The sequence below is a fragment of the Capsicum annuum genome, chromosome 2 (assembly GCF_002878395.1).
Source record: "Capsicum annuum cultivar UCD-10X-F1 chromosome 2, UCD10Xv1.1, whole genome shotgun sequence".
Taxonomy (NCBI): Eukaryota; Viridiplantae; Streptophyta; class Magnoliopsida; order Solanales; family Solanaceae; genus Capsicum; species Capsicum annuum.
This window is the reverse complement of record NC_061112.1, coordinates 135,888,313-135,905,762: the sequence shown is the minus strand read 5'-3', so window position 1 is coordinate 135,905,762 and position 17,450 is coordinate 135,888,313. Positions and strand designations below refer to the sequence as shown.

The following is a 17,450-nucleotide window of genomic DNA, read 5'->3' as shown; positions in this document are numbered from 1 at the left end:
ATTTCGTTATCATTTATTCCAAATACAATGACACATTTTTATATTTAAAAATAATATGACTTTTAAGAATTTTGTTAGAGGAGTTTTTATTCACGCAAATTTTGTAACCATACAAACTAATATGCTGAAATGTTTAAAATAATATATAGATTACTGAATTCTTCACCAATTTCTTTCTTAAACTTCGTATTAGATCAAAGAAATTGAGGCAGAAGTGGATATATGTAGAGGATTCACAGAATTTATATACTGCTAAAAGATATAGGCAAAATGATCTTCTAAACTCCTGTACTATATCGGTTTTGTAAATTAGACACTTCTACTTACATGTTTGTCATCTGGACCCTTGAATCCATTAAAAAGCAACATTTTGCATCCTTTGACCGTTGACCTTACCTATGTGTCATTGAAATGATGATTAGGACAAAGAGAGTGTAGCCACTCGCCTGGGGGTGCGAGTGAGGGTCAATTTTTGACCAATTTTACATTAAAATAATTAAAAAATAAAATAAAATAATATTAAAATAAAAAATAAAAAAGGGCCTTTTTTCCCCTCTATCTTTTTAAATTTAAAAATATTTTTTAAAATTTAAAAATAATTTTAAAAATTTAAAAATAAATAAAATATTTTTTTCGCTCACCACCCCACCCCAGCCCCTACACCCCACCCCAACACTCTTCCATCCCCCCCCGCCCCACTACCACCTTCACTTTTTATTTTTTATTTTAATTTTCCCTCAACTCAATTCTTTTCATTTTTTTTTTTGAATAAAAATTTAAATTTGATTTTTTTTTGGGGGGGATTAAAATTTAAATTTGAATTGAAAGTGTGTGATAGTGAATATTGAAAAAAAATAGTGAATTTCGCTTGAAAAAAATTAAACTTTTAGTGAATTTTTTAAAGATATTCAAATTTAAAAATAAAAAATTTATTATGTTTGTATATATGAATTTATAGTTAAAAATTTAAATTAGTTGGAGAAGAATTTTAATTATTTGGAATGAATTTGATGTTTAATTTGTGAGCAAAAATAAAAACATGATTATTCAAAATTTACTACAATTATAAATTTTTCTTATTTAATTTTAATATTTAATTTGTTATTTAGTATTTTAAAAATGACTTGGAATTTAATGTAATACTTTTTTAAAAAAATTTTTAGTGACGTGGCAGATGAGGCAGATGTGACAGCTGGCGTGGGAAGAGTGTGTTACACTCACCAAAAAAGGGTTTAAAATGTTGCTCTTTAGTGGCAAATAACAAACATGTAAGTAGAAATATCCAACTTATAAAACCGACATAGTACAAGGGTTTAGAAGGTGATTTTGCCTAAGATATATTCTTATTCACCATTAGGTACATAGCTTATAGTAGCTTAAAGTTGAAAAATATGGTAGTGGAAATCGTAAAATGCCTTATAATCATAGTAATGAGAACACAATTGATAAGAGGAAGGGAAACAAAGCAAATCAACTAATTGTAAAATGACAAAGAAAAATGAAATTCATGGATACATAATTCATTCAATCTGTTACTCCCAATTAAACAATTGCCTTGCCCAGTTTGATAATCATCCAAGAAGAATAGATTCTTGAAGTGACCATTGGGTATACTCACTCTTACAGGTTTTCCCCATCCAAAATCCACATTGTAGAATGGATATTTACAAAGGTTGCTACAAAAATAAATAGTACAATTTTCATCGTCCTCAAATGGTATTTTACCTTTACTCATGGATTCTACTACTTGTAAGATCAGTTCATTTTGTTCGACTTGGTCTTTCTTGTACGCCACCTCAACTTCCTTCCTTAAATTACGAATCAACATTGGCATCTCAATGTCTTGCTCATTGGTTGATTTTATGGAGAAAGTGGACAAAATATTTCCGATGGCACTTCGGGGTAGACGAGGTTTGATCATTGTACGTATGTTTAAGAAGTGAATCAAATTTGATGGACGCATACGCAGTGAAGTACTTGTACTTGATGCTGCCTTTGTTGCACATTTGAAAAGAAGTGCACTCACAATTTCTGACCTTGTTGGGTTTTCTACTCCTGAGTCTGCTGACACCTTCAAACAGATCCAAAATGTTAGCCATATTCGTAATTAAAGTGAATTTATTTCCAAACAGATCCACTTTCTTTCTAAAACTCTGTATATATCAAGTCAAACTATGTGATGTGAATTGAAATTGATGGAGTATTATCTTTCAAAATGTATTGCAAAAAGAAAAAAACCTTAAAAGACCGACAATATATAATGGATTGATGGTGGTCTTACCTTAGCTCGAAGTGCATTTAACTTGTCGATAGGAAAAATGAGTCTTTTCTTTACACAGTCACTAAGATCAGACACTGTTTGTGGCGTAATAAGAGGACAGCATTTTTGTGTAGAGAAGATAGAATCTCCTACGAATCTTGGTGAAGGAACTAAAGTTGTCATCATATGATGATCGCGAGCAATACTAGACCAATCATTAAGGAAATTAAGCACAGAGGAACCATCACCAATCTTGTGCGATAGGCATACACTGACAGCTATTCCCCCACAATCAAACTTACTTACTTGTCCTACAAGCAAATTAACACCTTCATAATTATTTGCCCAAGGCAAATCCTTGGGAAAAACTATGCTCTCTGCATGAGCTGCATGAGGATGATCAAGAATTTCAGACATGGAACATTTTATTCGCACACTCAAAAGCTCAGCTCCGATATCGTTACAATCAACCACAGTATTGTCCCTCAATTTTCCTGCATAAGGATAATAAGAGACTAGAGTTTGTGATAGAGATGTTTGTAGTAAGTGAGCTATATGGGAAAGTTCATCATGAGAATTCCTTGAGATCTCCTCTTTGTTGTACTTTAGGGTAAAAAAATGCCAAAGGGATATACATATTACTGAGGGATTGATCCACAAAGGATAGCTTGTGAAATTTATGAGTAGAAGGGGTCAGAGAGGAAGGTTTGATAAAAGATTTATCACAAATTGAAACAAGTGATGGGGATGATAATAATGCATAAGCCATGATTAATTCAATAGATAAAACTTAATTTAATTCCCTAGCTCTGCCATTTTCATGACACACATATATACACAAAAGGAAATACTGTAAGAATGGCCAATGAAGCATGTCCACCTACCTCTTAAAAAATAAAATTAGGTAGTTGTATCCTTAGGTTTAATTATTAACCACTTTTCCAATTTATGTGATATTGTGATGGTATTTCTTTCTAATCTGTCCAAAAAAAAAATTCTATATTATATTTGTTCAATATTTTAACTTTAAATTTTCTATTTTACACTTCATAAGATGATATATAACCTATGTTGTTCGGACCCTTCAAAAATATTAACGACTGTGTTGGATTCTCCAAAATTAATGTAGATTTTGAAGAATCCGACACGAATACGACATAAATAATAGTGAAAAGTCCCGCAACTTAATTTATAACTATACAAATACTTCATTTTGTTTAATTTTAGAATGTAAATTTTAAAATTCTATATTCCCTATCCAACACTTTATGACACACTATTTGTAGAGAAATTTAAGTTTTCTTTTACGGTAATTTTTTCATATACCTATTAAATATTTTGAACTGTTAACAATAATGATTTATGATTATATTTAAAAAAAATTATATATAAATTAAAACTGAAAATTAGATAGTTTGTCTCTCATATTTCGAATTGCGTCACATAAAGTAATAGAAATAAAATAATTTTTTCCAAAAAAAAATCATTCCACTCAAATACTGTGAAATAAAATAGGAGGCAAGGAGTAATATTATAGTCAGAAAACGACATATAGATGTTCTTGTTTAACGTAATTAAAATTAAAATGAGTAATACTCTCCAATGATTTATCAATGCAAGAACGATATTGATATTGCTAGGGATTTTTCCACAGGTGGATTACAAGTTAATTGCGGCCTAAAGCTAAATTTTAATAAGACCTTGATATAAAAATAATACTCTAATAATTTAGAATTCTCTTATTTGTTCTTGCATTGTAGTTATTTCGATATAGTGTTAACCTTTGACTTCACATATTAATATGATTATTAATAAAAGTAAGGATTAATCTTTGCTAATAAGATGTTAGCCATTTGCTTGCAATGCATTAACTTGAATGCAGAGGTATCTCAATAAAATTAGTGGCCTAAAACCAAATTTTAATAGGAGGTCTTATTGCTTAGTAGTTGTTTCAATGTAATATTTTTAAAAACACTTAACCTTTAGCTTCACATATTAATATGATTATTAATAAAAGTAAAGATGAAGTTTTGTTAATAAGATGTTAGTCATTTATTTGCAATGCATTAATTAACTTGGATATTATTGTAAAAACTTTTTTATTAATATAAAGTTTGAATTGTTTGGTTCTAAAATATATTTTGTAAAAAGTAGATAACTTTTTCTCTTTATTATTATTATTTCTTAGATATTTTTTTAAAATGTATTTCACAATTTTCATTATTATTTCAAGTGAAGCTGAAATTATAGAGGTTACTATTAAAAATTTTAAGGCCTCTAAAGCAAACACTTTACTAACTTTACCCTTGAGTCATCCCTGCAATGTAGTAAAGTCATAATTGGCTTGGACGATATACCCCTTAGATATATTTTTGGTTCCAATTTGATACAAAAAGCATGTGCCAATTTATGCCATCCATCCTAAAATTTAAGTGGACGCTAAATAGGTGTTTGATCATATTTCATTATAAAAAGGAAAAAAAACGTAGTTGTTGATGTCAAAATGAAAAATGATATTTATAAATTAAAGATGTGTTTAATCATGAGAAAAAATTAAATTATTTTTCTAATTTCTGTGAGTAATTTGAAGTAAAGATATGAAAATAACTTATTGTTGCTTTTAGAATTGTTGGAAATTCTTGAAAAAAAAAAAAAGTAAAAACTTGATTTTTTAAGAATTTATGACCAAACATAGATTCCTAAGTTATCAACTTGGGGGAAAAAATGAAATTTTTTGGTTATGTATATATTTAAATTAAACCAACCTCCTAACCATCTACAAACGTAGTACTATTAATTATTTAGAATTTAATAACCGCACAACTCATCGTTAAATCAGCTACGAAACAATCGCGAACTCATATATTGTAAATTGTAATTAATCCGGAGAAAGTTGCTGATACAAAAGTTAAAATTACATATTTTTTTAATTTTTTGAGTAGCGATATTTTCTTGTTGTTCAATATACACATTAGCCACATTTAATAAACTTGATAAATATTAAGTTTGATTATAAAACATTTTAATGTAAGAAAATCATCATAATTTTTGTTTTGAGAACGTAAATTTTAGAGGTTGTTATCTCACAATTGAGATTTTCTTTCCCAACCCCTAGAATATTCATGAGTTGCAAGAGTAATTTAGTAGGGGAAAAAAAAAGCTTGCCGTAGCATGAGAAATTAAATAAGTAGGACCCAAAAATTCAACAAAGAGCTACACGTGGCCATGAAAATCATAATTTTTTTAAGTTGGAGTTGGAATTGAAGTTGAAGTTGGGGTTGTGTTTGGCCATGAATACAAATTAAAGTTGTTTTTGAAATTTTGTGAAGAAAACATGAGTAAAAAAAGTGAAAACAAGTTTCACTTGTTTTCACTTTTCCAAATACAATTTCGGAATTGTATTTGGAGTTTTCATGACCAAACACATCTTGTTTTCACTTTTTTCACTAAAATAAAATAATTTTTCAAAAAAAAAAAAATCCATGGCCAAACGGCTACTTAAAGTAGCGCTCGAAATAACTAAATTGCTTCCGGTCAACAAGCAGGAATGTTGACGGAGAGATGTTTAATTTGCTGGATAATCAAACTGACTTTTAATAATAAGATAATAATATACATCTCTTCTACAATATATATATAGAAAAATAAGTTAACAATGATTTTGTTCAATGTAAATTTATTTCTAAATAGTGAAAGAGACGAATAATATTTGGCTAAGAGATTCATAAGCATAGATGAATAATGAATTAATCTAACAATTCTATTCATGATAGCAACAATGATTTTATCTACTTTCTCAATTACCTTATTGTGACTAATTAGTTAGTTCCCACATGTTCATCTCCTTCATCTTTATCACAAGAACGTAATCACGGTTAATTAGCCACAACGACTCGTATGATCACATATAAGATATATTGCGAGCACTAACAAAAATTGTTGAAATTTTATTATCAACTTTATATTAGAGTTTCACTTGTGAAAGTTCAAATTGAATTACTGAAATTTCACAAGAGTTACAGTCTTCCTAAAAATTTAATTATCTTTTGCCAACTCATGCCTCAAAAATTAGTTTAAATGGAAATAAATTGTTCAAACCTTATGAAGAAATCACACATTCCATTAATCATGTACGTACATGGAACTTTTTTAGTTTCAACAATTACAAATTTAAAAAGTGAAAGTGATCACAGTTCATGCTACTTTTACATTACAATACTTTTAACAATCTTTGATTTTCCACCCATATTATTTTCTTCTTAGATTGTCCGATGTTTCTGTTGCTACTGTGTCGTGCACCGTATATAAATAGCTCTAGCTTTCATTAACTAGGAAGGAGCCCCCCCTCCATAAATTCCTGGGCCAACAACGGATTCTAGCCAAACAAATTGGCCCAATTACGTACGGCTGTATCGTAACCCCCACATCTAAAACCTAAGCTACTATTGGCCGAAGATATTTGTTGTAGCCGTCCAACAAATCGTACGCTTTAAACGTGTTACTGGGGAGTAAGACTTGTTTACTTATATACACAGGAGAGATACTGAGTATATAAGTAAATATGTCTTTCACTCTAGTAACACATTTTAAAATCGTACGGAGAGATGGTGATTGGTGGGTTTAGACCTAGAGATTTGGTTTATTTATTTTTGTTGGGTTTGAATAAATAAGACTTAGAATCCACAAGGATAAATTCATAGAACTTCTGGGTGTAGACAGGAGTTTTGGGTAAAATTTGTTAAAGAACTAAGTATTTGCTTAACTACCTTTTGGCGGTTGAAATATCAAAATTCGGGTTCAATTTATATTAGTGGATAAACACTATCATTTTTTAAATAAGTTGAATATCATTACTCAACCCATTGATCCTGATCCTGTTCATTCTTCTTCTTTCGTGGGTCAAAAGGAGGAACTTCTCTTGTGTCAACTCACCCCTATTTTTTTCTCGCAACAAAATAAAATTACTTAATCTTTAATCTCCAACATATTAAAAGTGTGAGGAGCGTGAGAAATGTTGTTTGAAATTTTTATTCTTCATTAAATGTATTTATTTTAGACAAAATCATCTTTTCACTATTTTTTTCTCAAATTATTATTAATATATTGGAGGAAATCCAATTTTATACAATTTCCGCAATTGAATATATTTGGTTGGCTTAGGAGACTATTTTAGGTGACGTAGGTTTAGAAGTACTTTCTATGTTATGTATTAACTAGCCGGCTTACGCCGTACTACGCACGGCTCAATGTTGATCCTTAAAAATTTTACGTTATGTATAATTCTATTATTTAATTAAAAGTTTTATTTGTTTGGTTGATAAATTCTAAGTTAGACATATAATATTATATTTAGATTGATAAAATTTGCATAACGATATTTTAAATTGTTCAAACTTTTATGACGTTGATAGTCAATTATATTTTTAAAATAATTTAAGTTCTTAATTATTGCGATTTATAATATATTTTTTCTATTCTACTAATTAGAAGTGACATAGTAAAATTATTATAAAAAATATTTGTGATTTTTTTTTAAATGGCTCCATATAAGACGTCATGTTAATTTAAACATCAAAAATTAACTTATCATTTTACGTCTATTTTACCTTTTTTTATTAAATATTATTAATTTTTTAATACTTAGATGACTTGTAAGAATTAATTAGGGATGATATGGTAAAATTACGATTGAAGCAGCTGAAACAGTCATATCATAAATATCTATTTTAGTTTTTATTAAATATCTATTTATTTTTTTATTAAATATTATTAATTTTTTAATACGTAAATGAATTATAATAATTATTTAGGGGTAATATAGTAAAATCACGATTGAAACAGCTGAGGCAGACATGTCGAACATGAGAAGCCTGCTTCAGCTACGTATTGTGACTTCTTATATAGGATACTAATAATATTATTTTTGTAATGCTTAAATAACCATAATAAGTAATTAGGGATGATATAGTAAAATCACGATTGGAGCCGCGAAGCTGACATGTATTAAAAGTGATATAGCATAATAACTATAAAAAACTACTTGTGAAAATAACCTACGTGACCTCATATAAGACGTCAAGCTAATTTAAAACATCAAGAGTTAATTTGTTATTTTATGTCTATTTCATCTTTTTTATTAAATATTATTAATTTTTTAATACTTAGATGACTTATAAGAATTAATTAGGGGTGATATGGTAAAATTATGGCTGAAGCAGCTGAAGCAGACATGTCAGAAATGTATATTTTACTTATTTGTATTAAATATTATTAATTTTATAATACGTAAATAACTTATAATAATTAATTAAAGGTGATACAGTAAAAAAACATTTGTAGCAACTGAAACAGGCATGCCCACCTGCTGTCTGATTCAGCATGAAACTCCCTCTTATATATAACTATTCAATTTAAGTGGCACAGTGCTTAGATGACCATAATAATTAATAAAGAGTGATATAATAAAATCGTGATTGAAGCCGAAGTAGACATGTATTGAATGAATTATAATAACTAATTAGAAGTGATATAACAAAATTAATATAAAAAAGATACTTTTGAAAAAAATTAAGTGGATCTTATATAAGCCGTCAAGTTAATTTATTATTAAATATTATTAATTTTTTAAAAACTTAGATGACTATATAATAATTTTTTAACATTAATTTTTAATACTTACATGACTCATAATAATTAAATAGAGATGATATAGTAAAATTACGTCGAACCAACCGAAGCAGACATGTCAAAAATATTTGTTTTTAATTAAATATTATTAATTTTTAATACGTAAATGACTTATAATAAGTAAGTAGAGATAATACATTAAAATTACGATTGAAGCAGTTAAATTTTTTTTTTTCAAATAATAATAAGTGAAACTTTGAGGAACTTAGTAGTCATTTTGAAAACTATCCTTTTATTAAATATTATTAATATTGTAATACTTAAATGAAATAATTTATAATAATTAATTAGGGGTAATATAATAAAATTATGTTTGAAGCAGTTGGAGCAGCCAGGACAACCCTAAGCTGCTCAAGATTGCCGCTTCTATTATAGAGTAATATTGACAACATATGCTTCCTCCGTTTAAAAAAGAATGACCTACTTTCGTTTTTAATCCGTTTAAAAAAGAATTACCCCTTTCCGTTTTTAGCAACTTTTTAATTTCAACTTTCCACATGACATGTTTAAGACCATAAGATTGAAGGACATTTTGGTACATTTGACATATCTTTAATTTAACACCACAAGATTTAAAAGTCTTCTTTATTTTTTTAAACTCCGTGTTAAGGCAAATTAGATTATTCTTTTTGAAACCGAGGGAGTATTTATTAGTGATAGGAGCTATTTTAGGTTTTTAGAAGTCTTGAACCTAATATATCTTCAAGGAAAGTCAAATTGTGTCTTATTGTATTAATTTTATATAATTTTAAAACGTGTTGGTTCAACCAGAGGAAGTCATTAAAATTGAATTGAAGACTAATATGGATGGTAGCTCTTCTACGTGACTTCATTTTTTTTTGGTTGTTATTAATATCTAGATTATAATAATGGTTTGTTATAGTTTGTCTACTGTGTTTTCTGGTTAATACAAGTGTTAAATGAATATTCAGTTGGATTTTAATTTTTTTTGTGTAAAATTTAATTAGGTATAATTATATTATTTTAATATTTTAATTATTATATTATTTTATTATAGCTTTTGTCTTCTTGCTATTTGTTATTTTTTCCACCTTAATGAAGGTGGTAGATGAATGTTAAGTTGAGCTTTAAAGAATTTTTATATGAAGATTAAGCTTAATTGCATTGTTATGATAATTCGATTATGTTATTATTTTTCTGTGAAACTTGCTCAGTTTTATCTTTGGAGTCTTTTATTATTTCGCATCTTCTTAATTTTATTTTCCTCCTTGTGCGTGTGTAATGAAATATTGACTTTCTGCAATTTCAATTACTATTTATGCTTTATGTGCGGTAGAAACCACCACTTTTTACTGTCATCCGTAGTCATACTAGATGTCGAAGCTCCGTGTCGATATGGACCCAATATATTTTATTGTTTAGTATTAATTTATGTGATATAAATAGAATTTAGATAATAAATTATTACGATAATTTAAGTTATTAATTATTGTAATTTCTAATATTTTTTTATTACAGTTTAAGTGACACTGATAAAATTTCGAGAGTCAATCAAATATTTTATCTCTTTTAAATTTTTTAAGTTGTTAATTATGTGATTTATAATATTTTTTTACATAATTTTTCAATAAGATACGAATACTCTCTACGTCTCAGTTTATGTGGTACAGATAAAATTTTGATAGTCAATCAAATTTTCTTTATACATATATTTTTAAGTTCTTAATTGTTGTGATTTACAATACTTTTTATCTCACATTCAAATAATATATGTTACTTTTTGTTTTCCTATATCCCATTCAAATTTATGTGACACAAATATAATTTCGATAGTCAACTAAATTGTTTATGTAGCATATCATTTTGTGTATATTTTACCTTTTTATGGAATATTATTAATTTTTTAATTCTTAGATGACCATAATAATTAATTAGGAGTTATGTAATAAAATCACGATTGAAACAACGAAGTAGACATGTCTTAAATGACTATAATAACTAATTAGAAGTGATATAACAAAATTGCTATAAAAAATACTTGCAAAAAAAATTTAAGTGAGCCTCATATAAGACGTCAAGTTAATTAATTTAATATATCAAAAGTTAATTTATCGTTTTATGACTACTTTACATTTTTTATGAAATATCAATTTTTTAATACTTAGATGACTTATAATAATTAATTATGGGTGATATAATAATATTACGGTTGGAGCAGCTGAAGCAGAGATGTCAGAAATGTCTATTTTATTTTTCTTATTAAATATTATTAATTTTGTAGTACTTAAATGATTTATAATAACTAATTATGAGATAATATAATAAAATTACGGTTGAAGCAGCTGACGCAGGTAACACTAAGCTGGGCAAGTATGCCAAAACAACTCTTTGTCAAAACTATTTTGTCAAATACCCAAAAATTTTAAAACTTTGGTCAAATACCCACATAATTCCACCTCACCATAAACTTTTCCAACTTAAAAATTTCAGTCCCAACTTTTATAATAATTCACTTTAATCCAATACTTCTAACTTAATAAATCAATCATAAGTTTTAAATAATACACTTCAACCCACTCTATCATCCACCATTATACATACAAAAATATCTAGGTTTTTCAAAAATATTAAAAAAAAATTGCAAAAGCTAAAACTAGAAAGTGGTTATTTTTCCCTCCAAAAAGCTCCGATTTCGGTCATTTTTCTGACGTTATTTTTCGGTGATCAGCTGCAAATCAGTCCACAAACATCATAAGCTTGTCCATTACATCCATTGTTACCCCATTTATTTTCTATCTTCTCAAACACACTTTCCACCATTGTTAAAAAGCTTTAAATCACTCACATTACTCAAAACCACTTTAGAAAGTGCATTACAGCATCTCAGGCGACTCTAAATTTATTTCTCTATTCCATAAACCCAACAATCATTGATTAGAAGCAATATTTGCAATTTTAAGTTTCTGTACGGATATCTGCGCAATCATTGACCCGTCATCGTCAGTCATAGACCGTGCATATAACCTGACATAGACCGTGCATATAACCCAACAAAGACCGTAAGCATAATCTACCATCGATCAAAGCTTAATTCTAGGATGTCTATTGCAGAATTTGTTCTGGTTTCTGGTGATTTCATGGGAGAATAGGTGGAGACTCCCAAATGTTAGAAATGAAGATCATTTACCAAGGTGACAATTCTCATTCATGTTCGCCGCAACAGTTCATACGACGAATTCATTGCAAGTGTAATACAGAGCGGGGATCTAGATTGCGCGCCAAGCAACGTGGTTATTAGTTATTTAATGCATTTGAGGAAAAAGGTGAATCCTACAATCATAAATAGCGATGTACATGTGCTAACGTACATAATGGATGCTGATGCAGATGACTTTAGGCCTATTTTAAGGATAAATATAGTTGAGAGGTCCTTTGAAGGACCGCTGAACTCATCAACACCCCCACCGCAGCGCCCGACAGTCGACGATGATTTGAATGATTATGAGAACGGTGGCGATCATTCAATTAATATGGAAGATGATTCTATGGATATGGAAGACTTTTCATCGGACACGCAAGATGATGAAGAAGACTGTGGAATGACATCACAACTAGGACACTCCTTCTCCGACGAAACTAATTTCTGTTATGGTCAAACATTCATCGATAAGAAAGAGCTGAAAATGCTACTACACACAGCAGCAGCGAGACAGTCTTTTGATAATTATATGGAGAAGAGCAGCACGAAATTTAATAAGGCGAAATGCTTATCTCGTGGTTGTGGCTGGTTGTTGCAGGCAAAAAAATATGAAACCTCGGACAGATTTTGGATATACAATTATGTTGGGTTGCACACATGCGGTGTTGAACACGCCACCCGCAGGCACAAGAAAGTCTCATTCGAATTGATTGCTTTAGTATGCGTAAATTATTTCCGGGATAGTAAGGGTCCAAGTATAAGAGAAATTCAAAGGATTGTGTTTAAGGATTTGTGTTGCAACGTAAGCTATTGGATATGTTGGAAAGGAAGTGTAATTGAGAAAAACATCATTCGCTGGACACCGAAGCGTAGATGTGCTTGCGTGCCGGCTTTTTTCCATATGGTAGAGTTATTGAATCCCGAGTCTTCTTATCTATCATGGTAAACCGAATGGATGAATCATTTGTTTACTACTTCTTAGCATTCGAAGCTTGCATACGGGAATATGCCCATGAGAAAGGTAATTGCCGTCGATGGCACACATTTATATGACAAGTACGGGGGCGTTCTGTTGAGTGCCATTGCACAGGACACTGAAAATCATATCTTTCTGATTGCCTTTTGTGTCGTCGATAAAGAGGATGATGCTTCTTGGACCTTCTTCTTCCAGAAACTGAAGTCTATTGTAGAAGATAAACCAGATCTATGTGTCATCTCCGACAAGTATATTAGCATCGTCAATGTCTTCTCCTGTGTATACAGTCGTGCACATCACGGACTTTGCATGAGGCACCTCACTGAGAATCCTTGCATAAATCAACACTGCAGAGAACATTTTTATCTATTCTATGCCGCGGTAAAGACTTATTCCTTTGATAAGTTTAGCGATAATTTTATAGAATTGAAGAGTAAGTGCCCCGAGGCAGGACATGTCCTTAAAAATGCACTTGATTTTGAAAAATGGGGTAGAGCACACTTTCTGAGTAATAGGTACGACGTGATAACCACAAACATCGTCGAATCGCTCAACTCGATTTTGATGGATGAACGGGAGTACCCCGTGTCCTACATATTTAATTCAATTACTAAAAAATTTGGTGAAAAGTTTAGAGAGCGGCATGCCTTTGTCGATGGTAAAGAGAACATATTTGTGCCTTATGCGGAAAGGATCCTAAGGATAATAAGAGCGTGAACGATTCCTTGTATGTGAGTAATCAAAATAGGGTTCTCGACCAGTACACGATGTTCGGCAACGGCGTCACTGCTAAGGTGAATCTCTTGAAGAGGAATTGTTCTTGTCAGAAATTTAACTTGGTAAAAATACCGTGCGAACGTGCGACGGCAGCTTTGCGAGCAAATTATGGCGATGGCGAAGGTTATGGTAACTCCATCTACGACTACTCTTCGCCAATTTACAAAGCTGAAAGTTACCTCCTCGCATACTCGAAAGCAATTAAGTTGTCCCTCCGGAGGCCGAATGGACTGTGCCACAGGAATTGCTAGACACTAAAATTTCTCCACCCCCTACGATCCCAAACTCGGAAGAAAGAAATTCAAACGCACTAAGAGCGTCGGTGAGAGACTCAAGTCCAAAAGGAGGAATAAGTGTTCAATATGCAAGAAATCCGGGCACAAAACAACCACGTGTAGAATGGACATGAAATCATAAATAGGCTTTTTTTTAGCTTCAGTTGTAAAGCTACTATTTTGGTGGCTAAATATGCATTTCTATAGAGTTTAACCTTCAGTTGTAATAGACCTAAATTATTGTCTATGGTAGACTACGTAACGTCTATGGTGTATATTTTCCAAGGTCTACAAAATATTATGTATTGATTAAATTATTCCTCATCTACCACGCTATCTTGGTCATTTTCCCGCCTTATCTCTCCAATCGATGCAATGAATCATTATTTTCCTTGTTTCCCATTCCCATTTAATGAAAAGCTGCAAAAAAATCTGTTCAAGAGAAAAATCACTGGTATACGTAAACCAAACATTTTCTCTTCTCAAACACGTCGACTGATCATTGGGTGGACATATGAAAGGACGCCATCTATAGGTCTATAAGTACAGGGCCTATTTCTACGTAACCCTTCACTTGTCCCTAAACCCAAAATATCAGAAACCCTCTTGTTCTTCTTCTTTACCAAAAACTGAAATCATGCCTGGTCGTAGAATTGTCCTTCGCCCAATCAGACGAGCCCCCCTCATCACTATGATCTGCTACTTCTTCGAAATAACTTTGACCGTCTTTTCTGTGGCTAGGGAGAAGATCGACAGTACTTGGAGCGTGACCTCCGCCAAATTGCTTGTTTCCTTTAAGCAATACTGGAGCGTCTTGGAATGGACGACAACGACTGCATCACCCCCTCACCATTCCCATAATTAAGTTTACTTTGTTATTTTAGTTTATGTTTTTAATTTTTTTTTATTTGTTCATTGCTGAAGAAGCCTTCTTGTAGGATCTTGTTAGAAGAAAGCTTTTTCAATTTTTCCCTTTTTGCTGTAAATATTATTATGTAATGCAATAAACAAGTTTATTATCGGTATGTTTCAGTTTGTTTTAACATTGTGTTTACCATCTTTGTTGTGATCCCTTATTTTTTTTTATGTGGTGGTTATTCTTCTGTACAGACAAAAACTCGAAACAAATATGTATGCCTTGTTCAAATTACAGTACTGTAGCTTAGCTTGACTAATTTTCTGAAGAGAAAAAAGTAATATATAGTCTATCGTCGATTGTATACTCAGTATTTCCTCGACTGTACATATTAGTCAATCGCAGACTATGTGAATCGATGTGTCATTGGTTAAATTAAAACAGATAAAAATATATTTTGGGGCTGATGAAGAAAAATAATTAAATTAAAAATAATTTAAATAGATAGTCACATATTTTGGGGAATGGTGGAAGAAAATAATTAAATTAAAAATAATTTAAATAGATAATCACATTTTTTTCAATAGATAATCACATGCTTTTTAAATAGATAATCACGTGTTTTGTGGCTGGTAGAAGAAAATAATTAAATTAAAAATAATTTAAATAAATAATGACATATTTTGGGTCTGGTGGAAGAAAGTAATTTAATTAAAAAAGATTTAAATAGATAATCTTAGAGTGGTGGTGACACTTAATAGACCGTTGTAGATCATGACCTATGTCAGCCATCGATTAGTCTGGTCTACCGTAGACTTACACCTTTAGTAGTGCATCGATTGTTATGATGATTATGCGTAGACCACGGTGATCTATGTACACTGTTATAGACCATCACTTGGATGTAGTTAAAAAATGAATAAATAAATTAAAAATAAATATAGTGTGGATTTCTACACATGTGAAGGAGTGTAAGCAAATCACATAATCATATTAGAGGTTAAACAAATTAGGGAGGGTTGAATTAAGGAGTGTGTGGATGGGTAGTGGTTAAATGTACAATTTTCTAAGTGTAATGTTTGTCAAAGCACAAGTATGTTTTGAGTTTATGTATTGTATTTGATGATTACACATTCCACATACTCCTTCCATCACCACCCCTAAATCAAAAGAGTGTGTGAAATTGATAGTGGTAGAAAAATCATCTCCTCAATATATACTTGTGCTCTGACAAACATTACTCTATAAAAAATATTGAACATTCAACCACTACCCATCCACACACTCCTTAATTCATCCTTTCTTAATTTGTTTAACCTCTAATATGATTATGTGACTTGCTTACACTCCTTCACATGTGTAGAAATTCACACTACATTTATTTTTAATTTATTTATTTTTTAACTACATCCAAGTGATGGTCTATAACAGTGTACATAGATCACTGTGGTCTACGCATAATCATGATATCAATCGATGTACTACTAAATGTGTAAGTCTACGGTAGACCAGACTAATCGATGGCTGACATAGGTTATAATCTACGACGGTCTATTAAGTGTCACCACCACTCCAAGATTATCAATTTAAATCTTTTTTAATTAAATTATTTTCTTTCACCAGCCCCAAAACATGTAATTATCTATTTAAAATCATTTTTAATTTAATTATTTCTTCCACCAGCCACAAAACATGTGATTATCTATTTAAATCATTTTTAATTTATTTATTTATTTTTTAACTACATCCAAGTGATGGTCCATATAAGTGTACATAGATCACTGAAGTCTACGCATAATCAGGATATCAATCGATGCACTACTAAAGGTGTAAGTCTATGGTAGACCAAACAAATCGATGGCTAATATAGGTCATCATCTACAACGATCTATTAAGTGTCACCACCAGTTCAAAATAGAAAAATTACTTTTCCAATAGTAATAAATGGCTACTTTTGTAAGCCATCAGTGTTAACATTTTGTTTTTACTTCATATATAAGGTGTCTATCCCTCATTATTTTATTTCATTCACTTTGTTTTGTTTTTAAAAATTCTACAATTTCGCAAGCATCTCAAAAATCCAATTCTAAAAACACTCTAATTTGTCAATGTGGGAATGTGGCTATCTTGAAGACGTCACGCACGGATTCAAATCCAGGTCACAAATTTTATAATTGTGCAATTGCGAAGGTGAGGTGTGTGTTTTTTTTTTTTAAAGTTAAGTTAATCATTATGTAATTATTATTTTTTTCTAGGATAATGGCGCATGCTCATTTTTTAAAGGGCTTGATGAGCTATCACCTCCAACCAGTCCATCAACGTTGAGTCCGGGACTCGAGACATCAAATTTTCAAGGCTTGGCAAAATTTAATCTGCTACAAAGGCTCCAACAATGCGAAGAAAATAAAGAATTTCTCATGACTTTATTCAAAGAAGCCGAAGAACAGAGGGATCACTTT

At 30.5% G+C, this 17,450-nt stretch overlaps 1 protein-coding gene and 1 pseudogene across 1 annotated transcript; one reads left to right on the top strand and one right to left on the bottom strand.

Annotated features, from left to right (window-relative positions):
- Positions 1-1,474: 1,474 nt before the first annotated feature.
- Positions 1,475-3,053, bottom strand: LOC107859695 (annotated as a pseudogene).
- Positions 3,054-12,507: 9,454 nt separating this feature from the next.
- Positions 12,508-13,800, top strand: LOC107858253. Its single transcript, XM_016702938.2, has 2 exons — positions 12,508-13,011; positions 13,090-13,800. Exons 1-2 carry the CDS (start codon positions 12,508-12,510, stop codon positions 13,798-13,800), a joined length of 1,215 nt encoding a protein of 404 aa, XP_016558424.2.
- The last annotated feature ends 3,650 nt before the right edge of the window (positions 13,801-17,450 follow it).

Excerpts from the sequence above, each read along its gene's own strand:
- LOC107858253 (XM_016702938.2), top strand. The coding sequence starts at position 12,508 with ATGACATCACAACTAGGACACTCCTTCTCCGACGAAACTAATTTCTGT. Across the intron at positions 13,012-13,089 it reads TGCCGGCTTTTTTCCATATG|CATTCGAAGCTTGCATACGG; the intron begins GTAGAGTTATTG and ends ACTACTTCTTAG.